The 26,623-nt window shown below is 37.4% G+C and overlaps 1 protein-coding gene across 4 annotated transcripts in view; it reads right to left on the reverse strand.

Annotated features, from left to right (window-relative positions):
* The window catches only part of Trpc1 (transient receptor potential cation channel subfamily C member 1), a 57,408-nt gene that overhangs the window by 16,929 nt on the left and 13,856 nt on the right, over positions 1-26,623 (reverse strand). For 2 of the 4 annotated variants that reach the window (XM_036192727.1, XM_036192730.1), the window contains 5 exons: positions 24,646-24,747; positions 19,822-20,024; positions 8,759-8,890; positions 6,238-6,433; positions 3,048-3,384 (listed from right to left, as the gene is read on the reverse strand). In XM_036192727.1, coding sequence (XP_036048620.1) covers positions 3,048-3,384; positions 6,238-6,433; positions 8,759-8,890; positions 19,822-20,024; positions 24,646-24,747 — 970 coding nt within the window. Of the gene's footprint in view, positions 1-3,047; positions 3,385-6,237; positions 6,434-8,758; positions 8,891-19,821; positions 20,025-20,878; positions 20,967-24,645; positions 24,748-26,623 lie in introns of those variants that run through there. The other 2 variants (XM_036192731.1, XM_036192728.1) reach the window with 2 other exon arrangements.

Here is a 26,623-nt window from a genome sequence, read left to right on the forward strand (position 1 = left end):
GAAATAACTAAACCAATGAATGACTTTAGACAAATGGCAAGTGGTTCCTAGACAACCAATTATAACAAGTTTAGACATCTATATTTAAGGAGGCCCAGAGTGGTCAAGATATTTAAGAGGTGTAGGGAGACATGCCTGGCAAGGAGCGTTCAGATCTAACTGTGTCAAAGTAGAAGCTGTGCTGAGCAAGGTAAAAACTTCCAGGAAATTTACTAGTTTAACTCCCCAGTCCTTCTAGCGAGGCAGACAAGGGTTAGGAAACCGATCATATCATGTAAGCAGGGGAATACACATGAACACAGATATAGTATTACTGAAAACAGGGTCATCACATTTAAGAAGAAATAGCCATCATTTCTGAAAATCAATGCTATCTAAAAATGTTATGAGTCTGGGTCTAGTGAATTTTATTTACTGTTAAAATATATAAACAGATGGATTCTTTTACAGACTTGATGAATCTGAATCTTAATTTACAAAATCCAAGAATATTATAATTTCTACTAAACAAGTTTTATTCAAGGTACCTTCTATTCAAGATAAGATATATATAAAGACAGCATAAGTAAATATAAAGAAGTTTCAGATATTTTTTACAAACTTTTAAACTTAACAATATAAAAATTTACATTAGAAAGCTAGTATACTATATGGGAAATATAAATTATTTTCAAAATTAAAACATTAAATCTTAGGTAAGTAAAGAAACAGGAAACTGGAAAATATTAATATGAAATTCCTCTTTAACCCAGTGTACTATTTTTATTCTACCTACCTAACTTTACACATTAACACATCATGATTTGACTTGACTCTGAAATCAAGTCACTTGAAAATAATCGATTTTTTCATATTAAAATTATAATATATGAAAATTACATTTAATAGAAGGAAAACAAAAAATAGGCATTTTTCTAAAAATGCAAACAAGAACAGAAATCAAAAGATAAATATAATCAATATACCATAGGAGATTATATTTTACAACTTTTTATTCTACAATAAAGTCAATGGATAGTTGAGACATGCTGAAGCTGAAGATACACAAGGAAAGAAAGGGATTCTCTAACAGACCATAAATAAGCAATGGAATTCTGAACAATCCCTTACCTTTCCACCAAAACAAGGTACAGGACAGTTAGTCCCTGAAGAATGTCATGTAATACATGTATTATACAATGTAAGACTCAAAATATTTTTGAGAAAATAAAAACATTTTATTATTTTAAACTTATCATTTCTTCAGAACTTAGATTTCCAAGGCAAAAAACTGACCTACAGAGTGACTCACATGGGAGCCCTTTAAATCCAATCTCTATGATATAAATTAAGTTATAACTACAAAACTTTGTAAATTCTTAGTAATAAAACCACTGAGACAATAAGACAAAACAGTTGTTAAGACATTTGAAAGCCTGAAATTTGGTAGGTTTTAAGATATCTAGAAAAATTATGCCATATACAAAAGCATTCACTCATAAAAATTATGCTGTTTAATAATCATTAACAACACAGTCCAAGAATAAATAATTTTTAGGGCTGAGGCGATAGCTAAGTTAATAAAGCACTTGACACACAAGACTGGGGAAGTGAATTCCGATGCTCAGCATGGACATAAAAAGCCAGGTGCAACAGTGCGCATCAGTAACCTCAGTGCTCTGCAGGTAGAGACAGGCAGGTCCCTAGAGCCAGCCAAGCTATGCACATTCATGAGATCCAGGTTCTGGGAGAGACCTTGTCTCAAAAAACAAGGTGGAGAGCAACTGAACAACATAACCACCCAACTTTGACTTTTGGCATCCATGCGTGTACATATACATGCAAACATGTATACACACACACACACACAAATTTAAAAAAAAGTAAACTTTTAACTTACAAGCTGGAAGGATAGCTTACCTAGTCTTTAAGTGTTTGATGTGCAAGCATGATGATATGAGTTAGATTCCTAGTATACACACACACACACACACACACACACACACACACACACACACACACAAAGCCAGGTGTGGCAGCATATAGCTGCAATACTAACAGCAGAGACAGGAGGATCACTAGGGCCTGCTGGCCAGCCAGCATGGTCTCATCAGCAAGGGCCACCTCTCAGTGAGAAATAAGGTGGATATTCCTGAGGAATAATACCCAAGGTTTATTGCTAGCCTCTATTTACATATGTACACTGTTGTGTGACAGGAGATTGAAATATTCCATCCAGTAGAGAAGCTCCTTAAGCAGGAAGGTAAACAACTCAAAATAGCTTCAACAGTACCTGAAATTAACCGGATTCACTAGTCCCCTTCCCTTCCAGAGTAAACAATAAAACCCGAGAGTCCCTGTCAGAGCAAAGGAGGCCAAGCTTTCAAAGAAGACTGTCAGACAAGCAAAGCTGCAAAACCTCTTAGACCAGCCAGCTGCCTAGAAGCAGCAGAGACCAGCCCAGCCAGGAAGAGGTTTACACCAACCGAGGTTCCTGGAAAGGACACTCTCCAACCAGCTAGGTGACCTGCAAACTGCAACGCGCTCCAAGTCCCTAGCTCTGTGAGCTGTAACCCACGCTGGGGCGGCCTTTGGTGATACAGCCCTCTTTGAGTTATTTCTGCTCCTGTACATACCCCTACATATTCCTGCAAATAACCCCATAAAACTCACTGGCTCATCAAACTGGACTGTGGTGGTGTCCGTACTTTGGTCTGCCATGGGATGCATATCTGGGATAAGTAGACATGTGTGCTGCATCTCAAGAAAGTTTTTGTCACAAAACACACCCACACTGCATTCATACCCACTCATGTATACATACCAGTACAAATGAGCATGTGTGTGCATGCACACACACACTTTTTGATTTTCATGTATTTTAATACAAAGTTATAAAATCAGGAACATTAACCTTTGTAAAAGTATTAGATAAATGATCATGAAAATGTCTGTGTCTTAGCTGTGTCAAAGGACAAAACTGCAAATTGAACTCCATGTTCACAATGTCACCAAGCAATGAATATTAAATAACAAAGGCAAATCTTTCAAACTCACTTGACACTTACCAATAATCCACAGTATGAGAAGGTAGTCTATTCTCTCAAGGGCTGGCCCCATTGTATTTTTCTTGTCTTCGTTGTAGACAAGTGAGTAGAGATTTAGTAACAGCAAGAATGTGAAATATGATGCTCCATGAATAATGAATTTCATAAAAGGTGTGTGAATGATCCTGCCAAATTGAGATTTGGGAGCTATCAAATAACACAGTGACAAAACTGGCCAGAAGATGCCAACTGTCAAAACAGTCATTATCTTCTTACAGGTGGGCTTACGGCGGTAACCTGACATCTGTCCAAACCAAACTGTGTTCAGGAACTGCTGGCAATTTGACTGGGAGACGAACTGAAAAGGACATACAGAAACATAAAACACAAAATAAGGAAATAAAACCTTTAAATAGTAACTGGCTGATACTTAAAGTCTTAACATTAGGTGAAAAATCCTACACATTGTACATAGGTTTGGTGTTTTTTTCTTTCCTCTTACAACTAAAAGTGTAGAGGTTCAGAGTAAAGACTATGGAGCCTGATTACATGATTCAAATCCAGGTTCTGACACAGAAAAGACAACCATGAATAAGTTTCCAACCTGTCTAAGCTTCCTACTCCTCATTTCTAATATCTGGCTAGTAATAGTAGCTCCTTGTAAACTTGTGAAGATTCAGCACCAAGTTCTTAGGATACTGCCTTATTCATAGCACATTGCCATTTTAAGTATTAAAAGTATCAGCAGCCTACTGCACTGAGCTGATCACACTTAAAGACTATCAAGAGCCTATATAAGCCAGTACAAAGACCTAAAAATATGAATAAAGGTTGAAAGTGACTATGCATTCCATTGACAGCACTAACTAATCTTTGAGAAAGGGCTGGCTTTAGTTCCTGAGTTGTAAGAAACCCAGATGGCATGATAAAAAATGGTCCATGTATTAGATCTATATACACTTCATGAAAACACTGAGAAGGACTTAAACTATTTCAGGGATACTGATTTCAGTGCTGAGGACTGAAGTTAGGCCTTAGCACATGGTAGGCAAATGCTCTACCACTCAGCTGCTCACGCCTCAGACCAGGCTGACTGTGGACTTGTGATCTTCCTGCCTCAGCAGCTGGGATTACAGGCCTGAGCACTAAAACACTCTTTTAAAATTATTTTTAAGCTTTATTTATGAGTATGTTTTATCTACACGTGTACATGCATGGTATCCACAGAGGTAAGAACAGGGCATTAGATCCCTTGTAAATGAATCACAAATGTTTGTGAGCCACCATGTAGGTGAACCAGGGTCCTTAGCAAGAGCAATAGTATTCTAAACCATTGAGCAACTACTCCAGGCCCCTAATAACAAAATATTCTTTTTGTTTTTGGTTTTTTGAGACACAGTTTCTCTGTGTAACAGCTCTAGCTGTCCTGGAACTCTCTCTGTAGACCAGGCTGGCTCACAGAGATTCTCTTGCCTCCACCTCCAGAGTGTTGGGATTAAAGGTGTGTGCCACCACCATCCAGCAAAATAAAATACTCTTCAAAGTCATTAATAGTGAATTTCATATGAGAAGAAAAATCTCAAATAAAAACAAAATTCTAGTACAAATACAGAAGTTAACTTGTACAATTAGCTTACAAATTTAAATGACAATATTTTTCTGGACTAGAATCTAATTCACAGATTATTAGTCTACAATAAAAAAATAACTAGACAGCATCTTATCATGCTTATCAAAAAATTTTTCTAATGTAACTATTTTCATTTTTAGCAACTAGGTCTTATGTGATTCTTTAATTTTTTTTTTTTTTTAAGTGTATGAGCACTTTGCTTGCATGTATGTCTGTAGCGGGTAGCCATTCCAGCTTTGACCTGGAAGTTCCAACCCCCATTGAGACTTCAGTAATGGTCACGCCTACGATGCAGGGCTGAGAGAGGAAGCTGAAGACCTGAGGTCCGGATGCCTGGGCTCTCTTGGTTCCTGGACCCTGGATGCTGGAGGTAGATGGAGCAGAGCAGAGTTCTCCAGAGAACACCGCAGGACTGCACCACCTTTCCCAGACCCTGTTACCTATCCCTTCACTTGTAAGTAACCCTACAAAATAAACCTCCCTTTTAACTATGTGAAGTGGCCTTAATAATTTCACCAATATATGTCTGTGCACCATTTGTGTGCTTGGTGCCCACAGAGACCAAAAAAAAGCATTGGACCCCTTGAAACTGGAGTTACAGTTGTGAGCGGCCTTATGGATGCTGGGAAATGAACCTAGGTTCTCTAGAAAGGCAGCCTGTGCTCTTAACCATGAAGCCATCTCTCCAGCCCCTTACTTCATTCCTTATTCTTCTGTTTGGACTTCAGTGTTTGTCCCTCAAGGTGAGATACTAGGAACTGAAACAGTCTTTCTTCCCAAACCACTTTTTAGCAGCAGCCAGAACTTAGGGAGTGTCATATTTCCCCAAATATCAGCCCTACTACTATACTTGATATCTTTAATATAATGATAATTTAATTAGAAATCCTATTAAGTAGTATCTAGAATAACAAGACTTCAAGTGCAAATGTTCTAAGTCTATAGTGGTTTGAGGCATGGACAAAGATTCTCTAATATTCCTGTCATCAAGAGGTGGTAGGCAGAGGAGGAAATCACTGTTCCCATTTGTCCTTTATTTCAGTAACCTGTGATTGCGATAGCCAGCAGAAGGGACTACATTCTAGCAGAAGGGACACAACACGACCTCTAAAAGGCCTCCTTCAAGGTCATGCTTCTTTTACCTTCTTCACTGACTAAAAGTCAGTGTTAGGAGTTGCCCTGTAAAAAGGTCTACTACCCCAAAGCCACCAAGCTGTTAAAAGCCCAAGAAACACAGACACGTGAAGACATTCCAGTTAGCCCTTAGCTGCTTCTTGGCCCATGGCCTCACTTCCCACTGTGACTGTGTGCTCCTCCCAGGTTCCAGTTTTGAGTTCTCAGGAGCTCCACTTTCTGAGACCATGCTATTCTTGGTCTGGCTGATGTTCAGACACCAGAGATCTGAGTGACAATCCTACAAACAGAATCTGCTTTGATTTTCAGACACTAGCATGGTCTTTCATTTTAGCTGTATATGCACTGTTGAGTTATGAATGTCTATCTATACAGTTATAACTTTTTATTTTATTTGAGAACCAAGGTAAAGAAAATAATTTAAATGCATCACAGAAAGCTTCCTACCTCCTTTTGGTTATATTTGATTGCAAGTTTTAGACGACTTAAATTCATTCTTTCTTCTAGTAGTCCCCGTTTGTCAAGAGGTTCATCGCTAGATGTATGGTTTAGGATAACTTCCAGTTCACGAGAATTCCTGGCCTGTGCAAGCAAATCTTTAGCAAACATCTTGCACTGACGGGCTAGCTCTTCATAATCATTCCTACAAAATGCACAGTCCACTATTAGGAATGCCATTCCCAATGCCCAATACTCAGTAATATTTAAATTCTGACAGGGCTACATAAGATCTGCACTTTTTCCTGCTGACAATCACAGGAGCTTCAGATATTCTCCACAGCTGTGGAGAAATATGCTTCCTGAACCCATATTGATGATTTCAGATGAACACAGTATACTTAATATATTGACACTCCAAGAAACACATAAAATTTGTTGGTCAGTTTTTCACCTAACTCACTTCTCTTTCTCTGTAAGATGGCTAAAATTCCCCTTGACATTACTCACATAAACTATAAAAACAGTATTTTTTACCTACAGTAATTTTCTATAATATACATATAAAAATCTACAATATACATATGCTACTTCTAATACTGAAAAAGTATTATGACTCATATTTAAAGTGTTCACTTGAGTGAAATTCAAGTTAGAAAAAACACTAACAGCACCTCCTAAGAAAGTGCTAGTTTCCAAACCTTACCACTATCTTTGACTTACTTATAAAAACTGTACTTAACATAGTTTGTGAGAAATGAAGTTTTAGCACATAATTATTCATTAAATATCAATTACATTAAATTTATAATTTAGCTAACCAAAAATAAGTATAATACAAACAACTATGAGTCATGCATAAGAGGCTGGACTTTAGAAAATTATTTTATTCATTTTTTTGCCCCATGAAAAAAGAAGGTGAACGAACAGTCAACGCTCCCATGAACTGGCTATATTTAGCTAGACTCAAAACTCACAACTTTTCCATAGAGGCAGACATTTTTTCATTGTTTGCATTACTACATAACCTGAGAACAATTAGTTGTTTAACAATTAGTTCTTTAACAAATGAAGTATTTATTACATGCCTTTTGGTTTAGGACTATAACCGCAGATAGGAATATGCATCAAAAGTGTTATTACAAAGATATCTCATCTTTAAATAAACATTTAACAGACTGCTAGAGCAAGACATACAATTTATTAAACTGTTTAATCTGTAATAGGTTATGGGAAAATAATTAAGTGACTGTACAGTTTAGATAGAGCTACAGTTAGTGATGAGGAAAGATCTTGTCACTTAAATATAACTCATGGGAATTTTGTCCCATTTTGTTTTGTTTTGCTTTTTGTTTTTAAAGGCAGGGTCTCACTGTGTAGCCTTGGCTGCCTGGAATCACTAGGTAGACCAGGCTGGCCTCTGAACTCACAAGAGTGAGCTCTGCCTCCCAAGATCTGGATTTAAAGGAGTGTGCCACTACACCCTACCCTTGTCTCTGTTGTTTGGGACAAGGTTTGTTATGTAGCTCAGGGGGCTAGCTTCCATCTCACAGTAATCCTCCTGCTTCTACCTCACAAATGGTGGGACATCAGGCATGCAAGCACCATGCCTAGCTAATAACTTTGCTTCTTTACGTTTTAACTCTGCTGCCAACTTGTTGCTGACATTAGCAAAAATATCTAACTTTTGTAGATCTTTCTATGTTTATTAAACATCAGGTTGAAATAACTAACTTCTAGGGTAACATTTGAATCTAACTTTATTAGTTCAAGATTGTAATATAATCATAGCAGTTGTTCAAATCTTTTTTGGAATAAATTAGATAAATTCTATTTTATATGGAAACAAAACCAAGGTTAAAATAAGGTTTTCATATTTAAATAGAATTTATTCATAGCCTCATGTGCTAATAAAATTAAGTTTTTTTAAAATGTATTATGAGTTCACCAAAGTATATAGATATCATTTTTTTTAATGTAATGTACTTAAAGAATAGTAATTCTAAACCAGAAAATTTACATGTAGTCTTTCATAAGTCCCTGGACTCAGAACTTTCAAAAACATACTATGTATGCTTGAATTAAGGCTAAAGAAAACTGTGGGTTTCTGATCCCGTTCCACAGGTGTGAATGAACTTTGTTGACTTTTCAAGATGGAACACAGCCACACAAGATGGGGCTACAGAGGCAACCATGACAAGAAAGTGGGTTCATGTACAGTCCCTGTCGGCACTTTGCAAAGGGGAGCTGATAAGAGGGCACTAGAGATAATCGCCATAAGGATGATCACAAGGTTTGCTGGGGGCTAAGTGGTTACCAAAGAGCAGTTACTGAAGAGCAAAGGATAGAGGCAGAGTCAACTAAACAGCACCAAGATATGTTCCTTTGACAGAGAAAGAAAATTCCAAGTGGCAATGACATTAGTCATCTTAGAGTAAATGTAAATAAATATAAATTATCATTCAGCCAATGAACAGATTGAAGCAGAAGATTCTACAACAAAAGACAAACAACATCCATTCTTCCCCACCTGAATTCCACCTCCACCAGGCTGAGTTCCTTTAAATCAGCACTAAGTTCAAATGCTCTCAGGATGGGGTCCTCCTCTGTTAGCATTATTAGAGCTGGGCTGGCCAGACATCTATAGATATCAAGACGAAACCTGTGATAACATTTGATTACATAATGTAAAAAAAAAAATTACGCTTGTTAGTTTGAATATACAATGTTTATAAAATATAAAACATTAAAATATAAATATATATGCTTATTTCAAGATAATTTCCATAAGGGGAAACACCTAAAACTTAAATATTCTGAGGAACAAATACTGGAAAAATGTTGTCCCCTGCTTTAAGTTACTGTCTCTTTTCAAACTTCTAGATGCCTTGGTATAGCTGTAATTTCATCTCTCAGGCAGCAGAGACAGGGTTGGGAGTGTACAGGTTTCAAAGCAGGTTTCAGGCCGACCTAGGATAATAGCAAGAGCTGCCCATACCCAGAGGGGTCAGAGGTCAGAGAGGTGAAACTACTATAGTCAAAATGCACCCATGACATCTCAACAATATGGTTGCCTGAAGAAGACCAACACAATGGCATCGCCAGCTGATGTGCCAAGGAAATTCCATATGGTCCCACTCATAGATAAAGAGCTGCACGTGGTCAACGTCTGCTGAGAGAAGAATTTGGTTTCTCCAGGGGGTAGCTCGTGTATAGGATGTCCAATCCCAAATTGTCAGCCCAGCACACACGGACATACAAGCAGGATTAAATGGACTCAGGAGGTTGTATAAATACTTAACAATAATAATTAAGAGACCATGGATTTAGGAGGGGGAACACAGGAAGAGCTTGAGAGAGAAGGGAGGTGTGGGAATGATAGAGCTAACAGTGCGCATGTGGAAGGTTCTCAAGAAAATAAATAAAAAAGAACAAAGAACCTACAATTTAATTGTATTTATGACTACATAGAAGAACACTATTGTTGTTTCTCTTCAGATAAATGTTTCCTGTTAAATGCATTTGTCAGTTGCATAACTACATTAAAACTGTAGAGCACCATGCCTCAAGAAAATAAAAATTCACAATGTTTAAACTGAATATTCTTTTACTTCTGAATATCTTAATTGTAGGAGGAATATTCTGTCTATAATTCCTATCACTTAACATTTCAGTTAGTCTGGAAAAATGTGAACACAAATACTTTAGTGGTCTAATTTAAAACCTACATTTCTCCTTTCTTAATTCTATTTTTGTTTGTAGTTTATATAATCAGATAAAGTTAATTGAAATGATAGCTACCTTGTGATTTCTCTTTTTTAAAAAAGACAAATGATACAGAAAGAAATCATCTGTAATATAAAGTAAATTTCTATTCCTGAGCCCACATAATCTTCAAGGAAATGTACTAGAAATTATATAATATGGAATGAATTAGTACTTAGTCTTTCCTCTCCCAGAGATCAAACTTCTTTAGCATTCTAAATATATGTAACATATGCTACATTAAGTCAGGTTACAATTTTGAAAGATTTTTTGAAGTTATGAGTGAAATTATTCAGTTATGTATAATTACTACCTAATTGTGATAATCCCTTTTACTCTATGCAATTTAATAAATATCCCTATTTCAATACCAAAATAGGAAACAAACAAAAATTCATCAAAATTCTTTATTTATAAACATTTAAATATAATTCTTAGTTCACAAATTTGGAAAATATAATCCATATGTTTCTTTTATGTGTAAATTTAATACACACTTGTCATTTTAAAGAGTAGACAATCTGTTAACCTAGAATGCCACAACCCCCCTCCACAGTCACCATACTTCAATGCATCTCATTCTTTCCTACAACTGGCTTTCCATTTAGTGGCTGTACATTGGATCTCTATTAATGAACATTGAAGCTGCCCCTAATTTGTTTCTACAAAAAAAATGAAAACAACAGATACTCTTTAATTCTCACACCCTATACACAGCTCAAACTGCTGGGTAAATATAGCATGCATGCTGTATATTCTGAGAGATTACTGAAAGCCATAAATAAGGAGAGTGAATTTCCCCACGTGCCTCCATTATGTCCACTGTATCAGGCATTGTCATCTTAAACCTGGCCAACTTAATAGTAAATGGAACTTTAGACTGTTCTAATCTCTATTTCTTTAGAATCTTGATTATTCTTTTATGCTTAATATACAGTTATGCTTCTGTAAAATGCTCATTCATATTCTATAACCCACTTTTCTGTTGATTATTCTCTAGTCAAAAGTGATTCAAATTCTTTTTCAGTTGGTTGTTTAGTTTAATTTTGTTTTGGTTTGGTTTAGTTTTGTTTTTTGAGACAGTTTCTCTGTGTAGCCCTGGCTGACCTTGAACTCACAGAGATCCACCTGCTTCTGCCTGCTGAGTGCTGGGGTTAAAGGTGTGCACCACTATCACCTGGCAGTTGTTTAACTTTTTACTTCCTTCATAATGAATGTTTTTCTGGATAGAATTCTAAATTTACTGATATATTCCTCTTGAACTTATGGTTTTAATGTGTTACTTATCAGCAAAATTAGTCTGTATACATAGATACTCAGGAGGCTGGGGCAGGAGGATTGCTTGAACTCAAGGTTAGCTTGGGTAACATAGCAAGATACCACCTAAAAACCAAAATAAAACAAACATCCAATTGTCCACATGTCCCATTTTTTTTTTTCAGTACCCAGGTTGGCCGTGAGCACATAGTCCATCTGCCTCAACCTTTCCAGTAGCTCCGATTATGGGCATGCCCCACAATATCTAGTTCATCTGTATGTGCAGTGTTTCTGAGGCGGCAGCTGCCTGCACTAGAACTACTGATCTTCATCCTCTCATTGCTCTCCCCATGATGAATTCTCGCAGACCATTACAGATGGCATGCAGGCATAAGCAGGGCTTCAGGGAAGCTGCACAACACAGTGTAGGCACGTGATGCCAGAAACACTCCAAATTTGCTGGTGATTTTGAATTTTTAGCTGTTTCACATTCACAAACCTTCTACTGTTGACAAGTTTCATGACCCTCCCATTGAGTTTAAGAAGCTATGGCTGAGATCTGCCTCAGTCCTTCCTATTCCCTGTTCAATAAAGAGGTGTATTTTTATCTGGTTCAAGCTAGGAAAACTGTAACTTTGGGCTAGAAGAACCAAATAGTGGGCAGGACAAAATGACCAATGGAAAACCAGCTTCTCCAGACTGAGAATGCAGGTCAAGATGAGGCCTGCTGAGGACCAACCAGAATGTCCAGAGATACTCTGGAAATGAGAAAGCTACAGGTGGATCAACAGTTTTCCACAAATCCCCAGCTGACTAGACAATTAGATTATGTGGGTAACATGTAAGTTTGGAAAAAGAAAAGACCTAAAGAAGTACAAAGAAATTACTTAATGCAGGATCATATACAGGACCCACAAGCAACCAAATGATGCCATGTAGATAAAATTTGCAAAACAGTGCCAATATGGACACAAAAATTAGACTCTGTTGTTTTTATGCACTGAGAAAGTTGCTAATAGCATGATGTTTTAGTTTGAAATGGTTAAACTCTAAAGTTAAAGTGATCAATGATAAACTTTATAAATATCCTGTTAGGGTTTCTTTTGCTATGAAGAAACACCATGAACATGGCAACTCTTATAAAGGAAAACATTTAATGGTGTGGCTTACATTTTCAGGGGTTTAGTTCATTATCATCATGGCAGTTCATGGTGGTGTGCAGGCAGACATGGTGCTGGAGAAGGAGCTGAAAGTCCTACATCTTGACTCACAGGCAACAGGCAATGTTTGTGGTCTCAGACATTGGTTGGTATCTTGAGCATATATGAGACCTCAATGCCCAACTCCACACTGACACACTTCCTCTAACAAGATCACACCTATTCCAACAAGGCCACACCTCCTAATAGTGCCACTCCCTTTGGGGCCATTTTCTTTCAAACCACTACATTCCACTCCTTGGCCCTCAAAGGCTTGTAGCTGTATCATAATGTAAAAATGCATTCAGTCCAACTTCAAAAGTCCCGTAGTCTCTAACAGTCTCATACTTATTTTAAAGTCTAAAGTTCAAAGCCTCTTCTGAGATTCATGCAATTTCTTAACTGCAATCCCTTGTGAAATCAAAATCAAAAAGCAGATCACATACTTCCAACATATAATGGCACAGGATATATATTACCATTCCAAACATAAAGAAGAGAGCATAGAGAGAAAATCTGGATCAAAGTAAGACCAAAAACCAACTGGGCAAACTCCAAACTCTGCATCTTCATGTCTGATATCAAAACATTCTTCCGATCTCCAACTCCATTCAGCTTAGTTGACTGCAACATACTTCTCTCTCTTGGACTGGTTCCACTCCCTGCTAGCAACTTTTCTCAGCAGGTATCCCACTCTGGCATCTCCAACATCTTGAGGTCTCCAAGGCAATCTAGGCTTAACCTTCACAAAGTTCATGCAATTGCCTCTCCAGGCCTCCAGTCAGGGACACCACTGACATGCCTGGCCTCAGTGGCTTTCCTTAGTCATGGAGGAAGATTATATAATCCATTTCTTCTATCCTTAACTCTAAAGCCAGAACCACGTGGCTGAAGCTGCCAAGGTTTGTTGCTTACTGGGACTGGAACATGGCCCCCTTGTTCAATTACATCTTCATCAGCTTTCTGTTTTCTATGGTTTCCTTCACTGCCTAAGTTTGGCTGTTCTGGAATTTGCTCTATAGACCAGGCTGGCCTCAAACTAAAGAGATCCTCCAGCCTCTGCTCTCAGAGTGCTGGTATTAAAGGCATGTACCACTACACTTGGCTCTAAACTTTTCTTTTGCTTTCTCTTTCTTTCTAAGGTATATATATATATATATGCTCTGTCTGCCTCAGATTAAGAAATGGAATAAAGGGAGTGGTAACCTCAGGGTAAGATGATACCCAGATAAATTCCCAACTTATGAAAAGGAATTAAAGAAAAGCTTAGAGCAGGGTGTAGTGATGCATGCCTTTAGTCCCAGCACTTGGAAGGTAGAGGCTGGCAGATCTCCCAGTTTGAGGCTAGTCTGGTTCTATAGAGCAAATTCCAGAACAGCCAAACTTTGGCAATGAAGGAAATTATCAAACACAGGAAGCTGGTGAAGATGAAATTCAATGAGGGGATCATGTTCTAGTTCTAGCAAGCAGTAAAACTTGGCAGCCACATGGTTCTGGCTTTAGAGTTAAGGATAGAAAAAAAATGGGTTATGGAATTTGCCTCACACCTGAGGCCAGGCATGTGTCAGAGTTGTCACTGAATGGAGGCCCAGAGAGGCCATTATGTGAAACTGTGTAGTTGAAGCCTGGATTGCCTTGGAAAACCCAAGATGATGGAGATGCTAGAGCCTTGAGATATCTCCTGAGGAGAGCTGCTAACAGGGAGTGGATCCAGCCTAAGAGAAAGAAGTGTGTTGCAGTCAACAAAGCTGAAAGGAGCAGAAGATCTGAAGAGTGTTTTGACATCAAACATGGAGATGCAGTTTGGAGTCTGTCCAGCTGATCTTCAGTCTTGCTTTGATCCAGTATCTCCTCATTATGTTCCTTTCCTATGTTTTGGAATGGGGATCACAGTTAAGAGATTTTATGACTCTCAGAAGAGACTTTGAACTTTGGACTTTTAAACATGGTTGAGATTGTGATAGACTATGAGGACTTTTGAAGTTGGACTAAATGCATTTTGCATTATGATTCTGTAACATGTTTATGGGGGCCAGCAAGTAGAATGTGGTAGTTTAAACATAATTGGCCCCCATAAGCTCATAGGGAGTGGCATAGGAGGTGTGGCTTTGATGGAGTAGGTGTGGTCTTGTTGGAGGAAGTATGTGTGCTGATATTTTGTTTCTGCTCTAACAAATAAAGCTTGCCTGGAGATCAGAGTGCATAGCTAACCAATAGAGGTCAAGCAGTGGTGGCACATACCTTTAATTCCAGATCCCATGCCTTTGATCCCAGTACTTGGGAGGCATAGGCTTCTAATCCCAGATTTTGGGAGAAGGAAATAGGAAGTGATATGGCTGGGCAGAGAGAGGAAGTAATAAGGTGGGCTGGAGACAGGAGCTCAGGCCCTTTTCAGTCTGAGGATTCTTAGAGGTAAGAAGTCTCTCTAGTGGCTAGCTGCTCTGCTTCTCTGATCTTTTAGCTGTCACCCTGATATCTGACTCTGGGTTCTTATTATTCAGACCAATTAGAATTCACACTATAAGTATGTCACTGTAGGGGTGGGTTTTGAGGTCTTATATATGCCCAAGCCATGCCTAGTGCCTTGGTCCACCTCCTGTTGCCTTCTCATTAAGATGTAGTCAGCACCACATCTGCGTGCATAGACACCTTGTTCCCTGCCATGATGATAATGAACTGAACCTCTGAAACTGTAAGAGAGTCACCCCATTAAATGTTTTCCTTATAAGAGTTGCAGTGGTCATAGTGTCTCTTCATAGCAATAGAGACCCTAACTAAGACAAGACTGTTTTGCGATTTTGTCTGCCAAAGGAATTAATCCAAATCTCTTCACTTTAGCCTCACGCAGTTTTCAGACAAGGGCAAAAAGCAGTCAGGTTCTTGACCAAAATATCACAAGAAGAAGGATCTATAGGCAATATACTAAAATTCTTCTCTTCTGAAACCTCTTGAGCCAGCCCTGCTGGGGGATATCTTTCTGTATGCTGTGAATATATGCTGTTCCCATTTCTTAATAAATAAGCTGCTTTGGCCTATGGCAAGGCAGCTTAGAAGCAGGTGGGAAATCCAAGCAGATTTACAAAGAGAAGAAAGGAGAGGAGAGAGAGATACCAGCCACCACCCAAGGAGCAGCAAGATGTCAGCAGATGATTAACACCACGGCCACGTGGCAACAAGTAGATTTATAGAAATAAGTTGATTTAAGATGAAAGAGCTAGCTGGCAAGCAACTGAAGCCATAGGTCATACAGTTTGTAAATAATATAAGCCTCTGTGTGTTTACCTGGGTCCTAGTGGCTGTGGGACCATGGGTGGGATCCGAGAAACCTTTTAGCTACACAGCCCCCACAGTTCAAACCACTGTCTTCCATGTTTCCACTAGTATGGCCCATTAAGTAGTGGTTAAAGCATTCCACTGCTTTTCTAACCCAAAGTAGTATAAATTCCTCAAAAAAACATAGTCAGGCCTATCACAATACTCCGGTCCCTCATACCAACTTCTGTCTTAGTTAGGGTCTCTATTGCTGTGAAGAGACACCATGACCATGGCAACTCTTATCAAGGAAAGCATTTAATGGGGTAGCTTATATTTTCAGAGGTTTAGTCCATTATCATCATGGCAGGACATGGTGGTGTGCAGGCAGACATGGTGGTGTGCAGGCAGACATGGTGCTGGAGAAGTAGCTAAGAGTCCTAAATCTTGACTTGAAGGCAACAGGAAGTAGTCTCAGACACTGGATGCTATCTTGAACATACATAAGATCTCAAAGCCCACTTCCACAGTGACACACTTCCTCCAACAAGATCACACCTACTCCAACAAAGCCACACATCCTAATGGTGCCACTCTCTTTGAGGGCCATTTTCTTTCAAACCATCATGTACCTAAGATCAGAATTTTATGTTTTAAAAGAGTAAGACATAGTTTGTTACTTTATACTTTATTAGAAATGAATTATACTCTCAAATTCCTCAGAATTAAGGGAGAAGTTACCAGTAGAAAGAAATCTGGGAATCCTTTGTATAAATGAATATAAAGCAGAACACATTTACCAGTAAGAGAGTGAGTAGACAAGCCATATATTAACCACGTTGATGCCTGAAACCATCAAAGCAGGAAACACTACACTGATGCTCCTCAGCTTGTAAGGTTCAACTTACAACCATTTTTATGCTTTTCTACTTTGCAAGTGTGAAAGTTCCCTACATTCAATAAAAACTGAACATCACAGTTTTTTGTAATTTATTACCTAAACATTTCTAAAGTACTTAACAGCTCTATTTTATAGACAAGGAAATCAATGAAAAAGAGGCTGTTATTTCTTCTTCAGAAATAACATTGCTTCATTACGATGCAAACATCTTTGGATACAATGTATAATAATACCTGAGAACAAGTAATTTTACTTTTCTAAATACCCTCTGCTGGCCTCAAAGTTATGATCCTCCTGCCTCAGCATTCTAGGTAATGAAGTTATAGATATGTGCTACCATGTCTAAGACTGGCCATATCTCAACACTGCCAAAATGAGAATCAAAACCATATGTAAAGCACACAAAAGGCTTATTCTGAAAAGCTGACTTCTCAACCAGCTGACAACCATACTTGCAATGAAATTGCCTATGGGGTGATCTTGTTCAAACTATAAAAGGCAAGTACTTTCTTGAACTTAACATTTCAAATGGGGAGATGGGAAGAGAAGACAAATAGTAAAGAAGTAAAAATAAATATGGTCTAAGAGGGGAAATAAGAGGCATGAAGAATTCCAATATTTAGTGAGAAATTAAGTTTTGTGGATTGGAAAGATGGTCCAGTGGTTAAGAGTACTCGTTGCTCTGCTGAGACCTGGGTTCAGTTCCCCAGCACCCACATGATGAGAAACAAGTATAACACAACCTGTGAAGCTTGGGTCCTGGAACCCTGACTAAGTGTGGGAAGGGAATGAAGAAGGACAAACTACACACGGACACACAGACACACACAGACACACACAGACACACATACACACACACACACACACACACACACACACACACACACACACACACACACAGTAAAGCTGGGACCAGGTGGGGTTTTGCTACCTCTGGAACCTCTCAGCATATTTAATATATATATAGCACAGAGGGAGGGCTTAGTTCTTCTCAGTAGGAGATCTCTGTAGGCAGTTGTCTCAGGCTACAAATATCTAGTCTTTGCACGCTCATCAACTATGTTACAAATCCTTCACAAACACTCATACCTGGGCACCTGATGATATATTTGCCACCCTTCTTAAGCCTCACCTGGGTAAGGCTTTACTACCCTGGAAGGGTTGAGCCACTGAAGTCCTCAACATGGCTATGTTCATGTCAACACTATACATTCACTCAGGACTCCACTCACTCAGGGCTTCCTCTGCTCCCTATACAAGTGTCTGTAACTCCAGTTCCAGAAGATCTGGTCTTCACTGCAAACATGTGGTATACAGATACACATGCACGCAAAACACTCATACATATAAACTAAAAATATTTAAATAAATGTTTTAAAGTTGTCTTCTACCAAGTATAGTGGTGCACACCTACAATCCAAGTACTCAAGAAGCAGAGAGGCAAGAGGATCACAACTTGAAGGTCAGCTTTAAAGGTGAGTTCCACTAGCCAGTGCTTATACAGCAAGACTCTGTCTCAAAAGACTAACATGATGAAGGTCATGATGGTGGTGGTGATTATTGCTGCAGGTCACAGAAATATGAAGTAGGAATTCAGCTGACAATGACAAAACTATACCTGAAAGAAGCCAAGGGCCCTTCCAGAGGATAAAGCCAAAGCTTAAGGAGTCTTGGTGATAATGGCTTTGGAATATTAGCTATTTCCTGCTATGAAGTTCTCGTGTGCTATTGTAGCTTTTCCATTCTTAGAACAGTATGTTTGCACAATTTCCCCTACACAATTAAAGTATTTGGATAACATTTCCCAACTGTGCTAACAATAGTAACACAGCCAGACCCCTAACTTCAGGCCTTTCTGTAATTATCATCATTAGCAACATCCGGCCAGGTCCACTCCAGACAAAAGTATCTTATCTGAGACACTTCTCAGACTTTCTGAGAACAGACTGCAGATACATAGCATCCAGACTATCTGTTAGAGAAGGCCAGGCAGATGTGCTAATTAAGCTTAAGCTTCCTTTCTTCCAAGTGCTATCTGTAGATTAGATCTCCCTTTAACAATTACTCAGAACTAAAGGGCTTTTACATTCCAGGTACATCAAACTGTGACACAGTTTGCTTTGTTACCTAGCTATACTTCCCCTGCCCTGCCAGAAAATGGGAAACCGAGCTAAGCTGAGAGAGATATAGCTCCAAAGGAATAAAGGTCAGTTTTATTTCACTCAGTAACTTATAGAATCTTAACATTTTTCCTAACCGCTTCTAAGAACTTAGTTTAAACACATATATCCCTTTCTTCAGTTCTATCAACCCAATTTAGCCTTTACTTGATTCATTCCCCATTAGCCACTTCCCTTTTGAGTTGCTATGACAGCTGAAAATTACTGTTCTTTGTGTTGATCTTATCTCCCCTCCTTTTTACCCTGAGGGAATTCAAGCCTGGTGACCTTGCTTTAGCCAGAGCATTGCTATGGCATGGGTATGTGACTATAAACCTCAGAGACTTGAGGAGGACTAGATTGGGAAACTAGAAGAATGAGATGGAAGATGAGGAAGAACTAGATGGGAAAGAATGAGATGAGAAAGAACTAGATGGAGAATTAAGATAGAACTTAAAGAAAACAGCAGAAAAGTATAGAGAGAAATCAAGCAAGAAAGGAGCTAAGTATAAGAGCAGAATAGAAGCTGTGTAGAGAGAGAGAATTGACTCAGAAGAATAAAGTGAATGGACTAAAGAGTTTTGTGTACGTAGATTATTCAAAAATCTCTCAGATTAATTAATTCGCCTCTGGTGGCATCTCTTCTGGAACTCTGGGAAAAGACTATAGAGGGGCTGGACCTCAACAGTCTTTAATAGATGATGATGGTATAGTAGCAGTTTTGTTTTCTTTATAAGATAGCAAGTGGTACCCTTCTACTCCTGCTACCTGGAACTACTCTTGAACTAAACATGCCTCTAAAAAGCTTTAGCAGAAAGAGTGTGACATAAATTTCATTTATAACTTGAAGGATTTTCCTATTTAGCATTTGGTAAACATTTCTGAAAACTTCAGAATTCACCTCATGAGCAAAGGAGCTAGAAATATGGCTTTCCTAAAGCACCCAAGCACATTTCTCAGAAGTTGCACCAAAAGAACATTTTTTTTTTTTAAAGTAAACATCATTGACATGTACCTTGGCATATCACTCTTCTATTTATCAAAATCCTAATTTTCTAACCTGGAATGTCTGAGGCTGTCCTTTTTGTTCTTTGCAGAACACAGCGTGCATTCACAGCCAACTGCATGGGGCTTGGGCAAAGACACGTCCTGCTTTAAAAGCATTGTAAGAATTTCATAGTTGTTACGATGAGCTGCTAAAATGACAGGCGCAACATCCATTGTTGTTGAATATTCAGGATTCTGAATTCGTTCCATAAGTTTCTGAAAAATATTCATACAAATGTCCAAAGGTTATTATCTGTGATTTCAAAAATATACTTATCTAATGGATGGAATAATAATAATATCATATAAGGAACTTTAGAATTATTTTAAGAATAATACATTTACTTCAACTCATTTTTGAAACTTTAAAGTTTCAATTCTAATTAACAAATGCTATATAATATATCAGATAGAATCTTCAATAGACAACATTCCTATTTTCCTAATACAGAAACAAGGGTATCTAGAGAAATACCTTAAGAAAAGTATTAATTTTTTTTAATTAAGAGAAACATGCATGATAAGGAGAAAGAACAAGAATTTTAGGAAAAGAATAAAATGGAAAAATAGAAATGTTAAAAACAGCCATAGTATAAATGCATGAGAAAAACTAAAATGTCTACCTGTATGGCCAGCCTTGTCCTACAGATAGCAATAAGTTGCTACTTTATACAGTGCAATCCCTGCCTAGTTTGCAACACGTCACAAATGCACAAGTTCACTACAATCACAGTTAATATTTAATGAGAACTGGAACTGTTAGTTATTTATCATTCCATTTAACCCCCACGGTGAACTATGAGGCTGAGTATAATTACTCATGAAGAAACTGAGGCTCAGAGAAGTTAATGTGCCTAAACCATAATCAGCACAGGTGCCAATCACATCCAGGTTGTGTTACTCAGGACCCTGAGCTCCTCCCACTACAAGGACCCTTAGGCCTACAATGGTATGAAATGAGAAAAAGAAACAAAAACAAAAACAAAAAAAATTAGTAATTTAAGAATCAGGGTTAAATAAAAAGGTTGGCTATTTTATGACTATTGCACATTCTTTCCAATGCTTCTCACTTTTTTGCAGAGGTTTCCCTGAGAGCTGTTTGATTCCAGGGTAAGCTCATCAAGTTCACATTTTGGTAACTTTTATTAACATTGTAAAAGTAGTGTACACTCATTATAAAATATCTGAAAAATACAGAAAAGCAGAAAGAAGAATAAAAATACCCATAATCCTTCTACTCAATAATATTTTACAGTACAGTGTTTCCTTCTAGTCCTTCTTTACTTCACCCCTTTGAAGGATACATTGTTGTATAAATCCTAGTGTGCTAATCACCAGTGATAAAAAACAACAGTTCCTGACAAAAGCAATAGTTCTTAATACTTCAAAGATCAAAAAAAAAAAAAAAAAAAATCACATTGCTCTAGAGCCCAGGATCTTCAAGGGACAAAATCATGCACAGAATTTTGCATGCGATTTAAGGAACTTTACAGAATCTATGTTCAAGATACTCATTATAGCAAACTGCCATGAAAAGAGCTTCTTAGAAATTTAGGACTACCTCTTACCATAGATACTCCCCTAAAAGTAGAAGTATAGGTCAAAAGGCCAGGAAAAATGTGAAGTTCTTGATACATAATGCCAAAGTCTTTTCAATGGTTTATATTCTTGATAATATAGGGATGTATCCTTTTTCATACTAAAGTTTACTCACAGCAAAGGGCATTGTCACTCTGAACATGAGTGAAAAACAATGAAATTTTAATTTTCTTTCTTTTAAATACTGGTAAGTTTTGATATTTTTCAATACACTTTTCTTCTTTTATGAAGTTGGTTCATGTACTTTTCAATTATTAGAGATTTCATATTCATGAATCTCTGTAATAGTCACATAAAAGCCTAAGACTGGTTCTTCTCTCCTTGTATTGTATTTACCCCCAGGCTTCGAATCCTAACTGCAGAGTGGCCCTGTGTTTCCTGTGAAGCAGTCAGGGCTGGAAAACCACCACTCAAGACGTGTAATATCAAGTTTAGAATTTCACTGCTGATGGTATGACCTACATATTTTCAAACCAATAGCCAGTATTTTAAAGTTAATAGTGAAAAGACAATTCAACAAGCCAAGACTACAGAATGAATTCACTAAAATAGTAAAAGAAAAATATTTTAAAATACTCGTGTCTGTCTGGAAACAATACAGCTGTTAAAAGGTGATTTTACAGCTGTTGTAAGTATTCAGATAAAGCCTGAATAAATAACCTTCCTTGTCAGAGACAGCGGAACCATGTTCCTCACCCACTAGCCGGGGCCTGACAAGGTTCTCAACCTGATGGCAGTGGTGATAAAGTTACCTACCGCCACTGCCCTCAGCCAGCACACAACGCTGCACCTTGCTCCAGAGAAAGCGAATGCATGCCAAGACTGGGAGGTGCCACAGGAAGTATAAACACAGAGGGTACTACAGGGCAAACGTGGCAAGTGAACTGATTCTAGTATCTCTGTGAAGGGCCTCTTCTCAGCCCTTTTTACCCCACTCTTACTGGTTTCTTCCCAACATCCCAACTAAATGGTATTCTGGGAGAGTCACACTTTGTTGTTGTTGTTGTTAGTTTTTAAATTGTGTATGTGTGCATCTATGTGTATTGCTAAAGGTTGCATGATAGACAAACACCTTACACTATTTATAATAACATCAGCCCCCAAAATCAAAGGGTTTTTTTTTAGTGATCTAAATGAAAGTAAAATTTGTTTAGTTCTTTAAAAATATTTTTATTCTGATTTACAATCAGCTGATAATCCCAGAAGTTATTTAAACTGATTAACTGATTGTTTTTCTATATCCTCAACAATATTAAATATTAAAACTTTTTAAATTCAATGTACAAAAAATACCTCATTTTAGGGGTTGGGGATTTAGCTCAGTGGTAGAGCGCTTGCCTAGCAAACACAAGGCCCTAGGTTCAATCCTCAGCTCAAAAAAAAAAAAAAAAAAAAAAATCTCATTTTAAACTAATATTATCAAAAACTATCTTCCTACTGAGAAAAATAATAAAAATATTTTTTAAAATCCTTAATTAGGTCAATCAATAATCAAAATGACTACTATAAAGCAACATTTGGCTCTATTTAATCTCTTTTCAGTGTGTATTTTAAGGATTTTAAAAGTATTTCTTTATTTTATGTGCCTGAGTATTTCACCCACGTGTATGTCTGGACACAATATCCATGCAGTACCCAGAGGCCAGATGAAGGTGATGGAGTCCCTAGAATTGGAGTTGTAGATGGTTGTGAGCTACCATGTAGGTGCTGGGAATGGAACCTAGGTCCTCTGCAATAATAGCCAGTGCTATATGTGTAGTTTAGTATCCTCATTTCATCTCACTTAATTTTTTCATTCCTAAAACTCAATTTAAGAATATTATCTTTAGCTGGTTGTGGTGGCACACACCTATAATCCCAGCACTTTAATGGCAGAATAGGAAGCTCAGGAGTTCAAGGTCATCCTTGGTTATACATGGAGTTCAAGGCAGTCTGGGATACATTAAAACCTGACTCAAAAAATTTCAAAGTCATTTTAATTACTGCCTTCTATTCCAAAGTTTATATACACAATTATTGATCTTTCCTGTCTTGTCTTTTAGAATGTTTTTCCTTTTCTTTTTTCCCCCTTGTACTAGGACTGTAATCAAGCTCATGCTTGGTGAGCGCTCTACCACTGAGATACTTATTGGACATTTAGGGTATGTCAAACTGTTTCAAACTGCTACACATAAAATATAAATCAATGATTTGCCCATTTCCTTCTCAGATTTCTAGAGGAAAAAGCACTAGGCTAAAGAGTACAAGTATCTTTCTTCTATATATAAGATATCCAAAATATTTTCCAAAACATCCTGTTCTGCAATATTATACAACCATGGCCACTTTTTTCCCCTTAATTTGGTCATTAATAAGCAAAATTCAGTATCTTACTTGATCAGCAATTAAGGTTTAAAACTTTATGTTTTATTTTCTGAAAATTTCTAAATGTTTGTTCCTAATAGATTTTGGTACTTTCCCATCATTTTTTCTATTACTACTACTGCTGCTATCTATCTATCTATCTATCTATCTATCTATCTATCTATCTATCTATCCACCCATCCATCCATCCATCCATCCATCCATCCATCCATCCATCCATCCATTTATCTATCTAGACAGGGTTTCACTGTGTAGTCCTAGCGGCCTGGAAACTTGCTATGTACACTAGCCTGGCCTCAAACATAGAGATCCTCCTGACTCTGCCTCTGGAGTACTGGTATCATAGGTGTGTGCCGCCAGGCCTGGCTCTGTTATTATTTGAGATACTTAGTGAAGCCTGTTTCCCAGGTATCTGTAGCTCTACATTTCCCAGCGTCGAAAACTGAGATATAACTTCTATACAGCCAGATGTGTGCTGTTGTAATGCTTGCCCACTGCTTTAAGCTGAAACAGTTCTTCCATGCCAACCAGCTAAATATTCACCTACATTGTCTTCCAGTTTTATGGTTTCATCACTTGCATTTCTTCAATCTAGCTAGAAACTAGTCTGTATTTTCAACATCACCCAAAGAATATCCCAAATCAAAAATACTGGTTCACACTGACAAAATATGGAAATATTAACTAATTATGAAAAGTTTCCAGAAAGCAAAATGAATTATTATTGTCTCTACTTACTTCAAAGTAATATTTTACAAAGTAAAAGTATTTTTAAAAACAAAATAAATTGGGGAGGGGGAGAAAAGATGGCAATGGGGCAGGAGATCCATTTTGGCTTAAAAATCCAAGTTAATAAATATTTAAGAGTACTGACTACTATAGTTGGTCTTGATGATCGTTTTGGTCGATGATTAAGTAGTATATCAACAGCTCCCACTACTTCAGAGTCGATTGCCACCAAAAGTGCATCTGCGGACTTTAAAAAAATAAAAGTTAAAATGAAATGGAAGATAAAAATGTAAACTATTTTTACTAATTCATGGTTATTTTAAAATTCTTCACACTGTATTATATACAGTAATATTGGATTTTTAAAAATTTATATTGTCCATGTAGTACATTTGCTTGCCAAAATCAGTAGTACTTCTATGTACCACAACATAAACATTTCTGTCCTGGTTTCAATGCATAACCTGGTAAAATAATGACTATTTCACAGAAGGGATTCTATATGGAACAGTGCTGATTCATGCAATGTTTAAAGCTAAAAATAAAAAAAATAGCCCAAAAAACTTCAAGATGTTTTCTCTTGAACCATGGACCAAAAATTTCTTAAGGTTCTAAATTTATTAAAGAAATTACCAGGAACTATTAGAGGAGTGTGTTGGATGTGACATCATCAGTGCAATTCTGAGAAGAGGGAAGAATGGAAAATATATAAAAGCCCTCTGGTCTCCTCTTCCAAACATGCGTGGCTGACAGAAATGGTACAATTTGACGTTGGTACCAGCACTTGACAAATGAAAATCACAGAGAATCCAGTTACCAAAGTTGGTAGCGTCAGGAAGGAGTTTCCAGTTCTAGTCAACCTGCTGTGGAGATGGACTGACCAGACTTGAACCTAACAGACTCAGGACTCAGGGGCTCTACACTTCTCTCTACCAAAGCCTGTGTGCTACTGGCAACCATGACACCAAGTTTTGGTTTTTTTGCTTTTTTTTTTTTTTTTTTAAAGGAAAACGATACTAGCAGAAGGAAAATTTCGTAATGAATAATGATGTAATCAAAGAAAACACCGTGATTATTTTCAGGCTGTACATTTTAAACTGACATAACTTTTACTATGTCAACATTCTTGCCCCCAGAAATGAAACTACAGCAGATCTAGAGCATTCCTTGTAGCTGCATAGAATAAAGCTTTTACTCTCCTTATCTGAATGTCAAACAAGACTAAAATGGCAGGCTTTAGTGGGACGTTGAAAATCCTATCCGACAACCCAAAGAAAGGGCTGGAATTCTCATTAAACTCTTAGGAATCACCTATGTTTTCCTTTAAAAAGCTTCCTTGCTAGATGGGAAATTAAATCACTTAACTATTTTAGAGTTCATTAGATATGGCCCTAAAAAGTGCAAGCATTTTTTTTCTTTTTTAGCTTAATGTTTCCTTCAGCTTTAGCATACTCAGTCAGTTAAAACACACAAACTTTTAAAAACAAGAACCCAGTATCAAGTATTACTAGATATCTTATCTACAGTTTTAATTTTAACCAATAAAGCTAGCTATAGTAATGCCACTTCTCTCAAACACCATGCAATTCTAATAATCTAAAATATAGCCATGAATTTATTTACAACTCAAAACAACAACCCAAGTCACAGAGTAACATCATGGGCATTATGTCCCAGGAGAGACAGATCTAACACACTGACATAAGAGTTGTCCCTAAGTGAAGGGCAATGGCTTTCCCAAGCATTCCTCATATCGTTACCGAATAAAAGGATAGCTAGAATAAAACCAATAAAAATGGAGAAAAGAAGAAAAAAACTAAAAGTTGACCACAGAAGGAATAAAATACCAGTAGAACAAAATCACTCTCAGAACAGCAATCTGCAGACTTTAATGCGAGGACAAATTATTAATAATTTTGGATGTCAAGAAGCAAAGTAAAATGATTATATTCTCAAGAATTCCAACTAAGAATAGTAAAGTTAAATTATATTCAGACATACTACTCAGTAAAAAATAAAGATATATGTTAATATTCAATGCTTAAAAGGATAAGCTTCAGCTATGAAAAGTATTAATATTAAAAAGCATGTAATTAAAGAGTGGCCATTGACTCAGTCTATAT

The sequence above is a fragment of the Onychomys torridus genome, chromosome 7 (genome assembly GCF_903995425.1).
Source record: "Onychomys torridus chromosome 7, mOncTor1.1, whole genome shotgun sequence".
NCBI classification, from domain to species: Eukaryota; Metazoa; Chordata; class Mammalia; order Rodentia; family Cricetidae; genus Onychomys; species Onychomys torridus.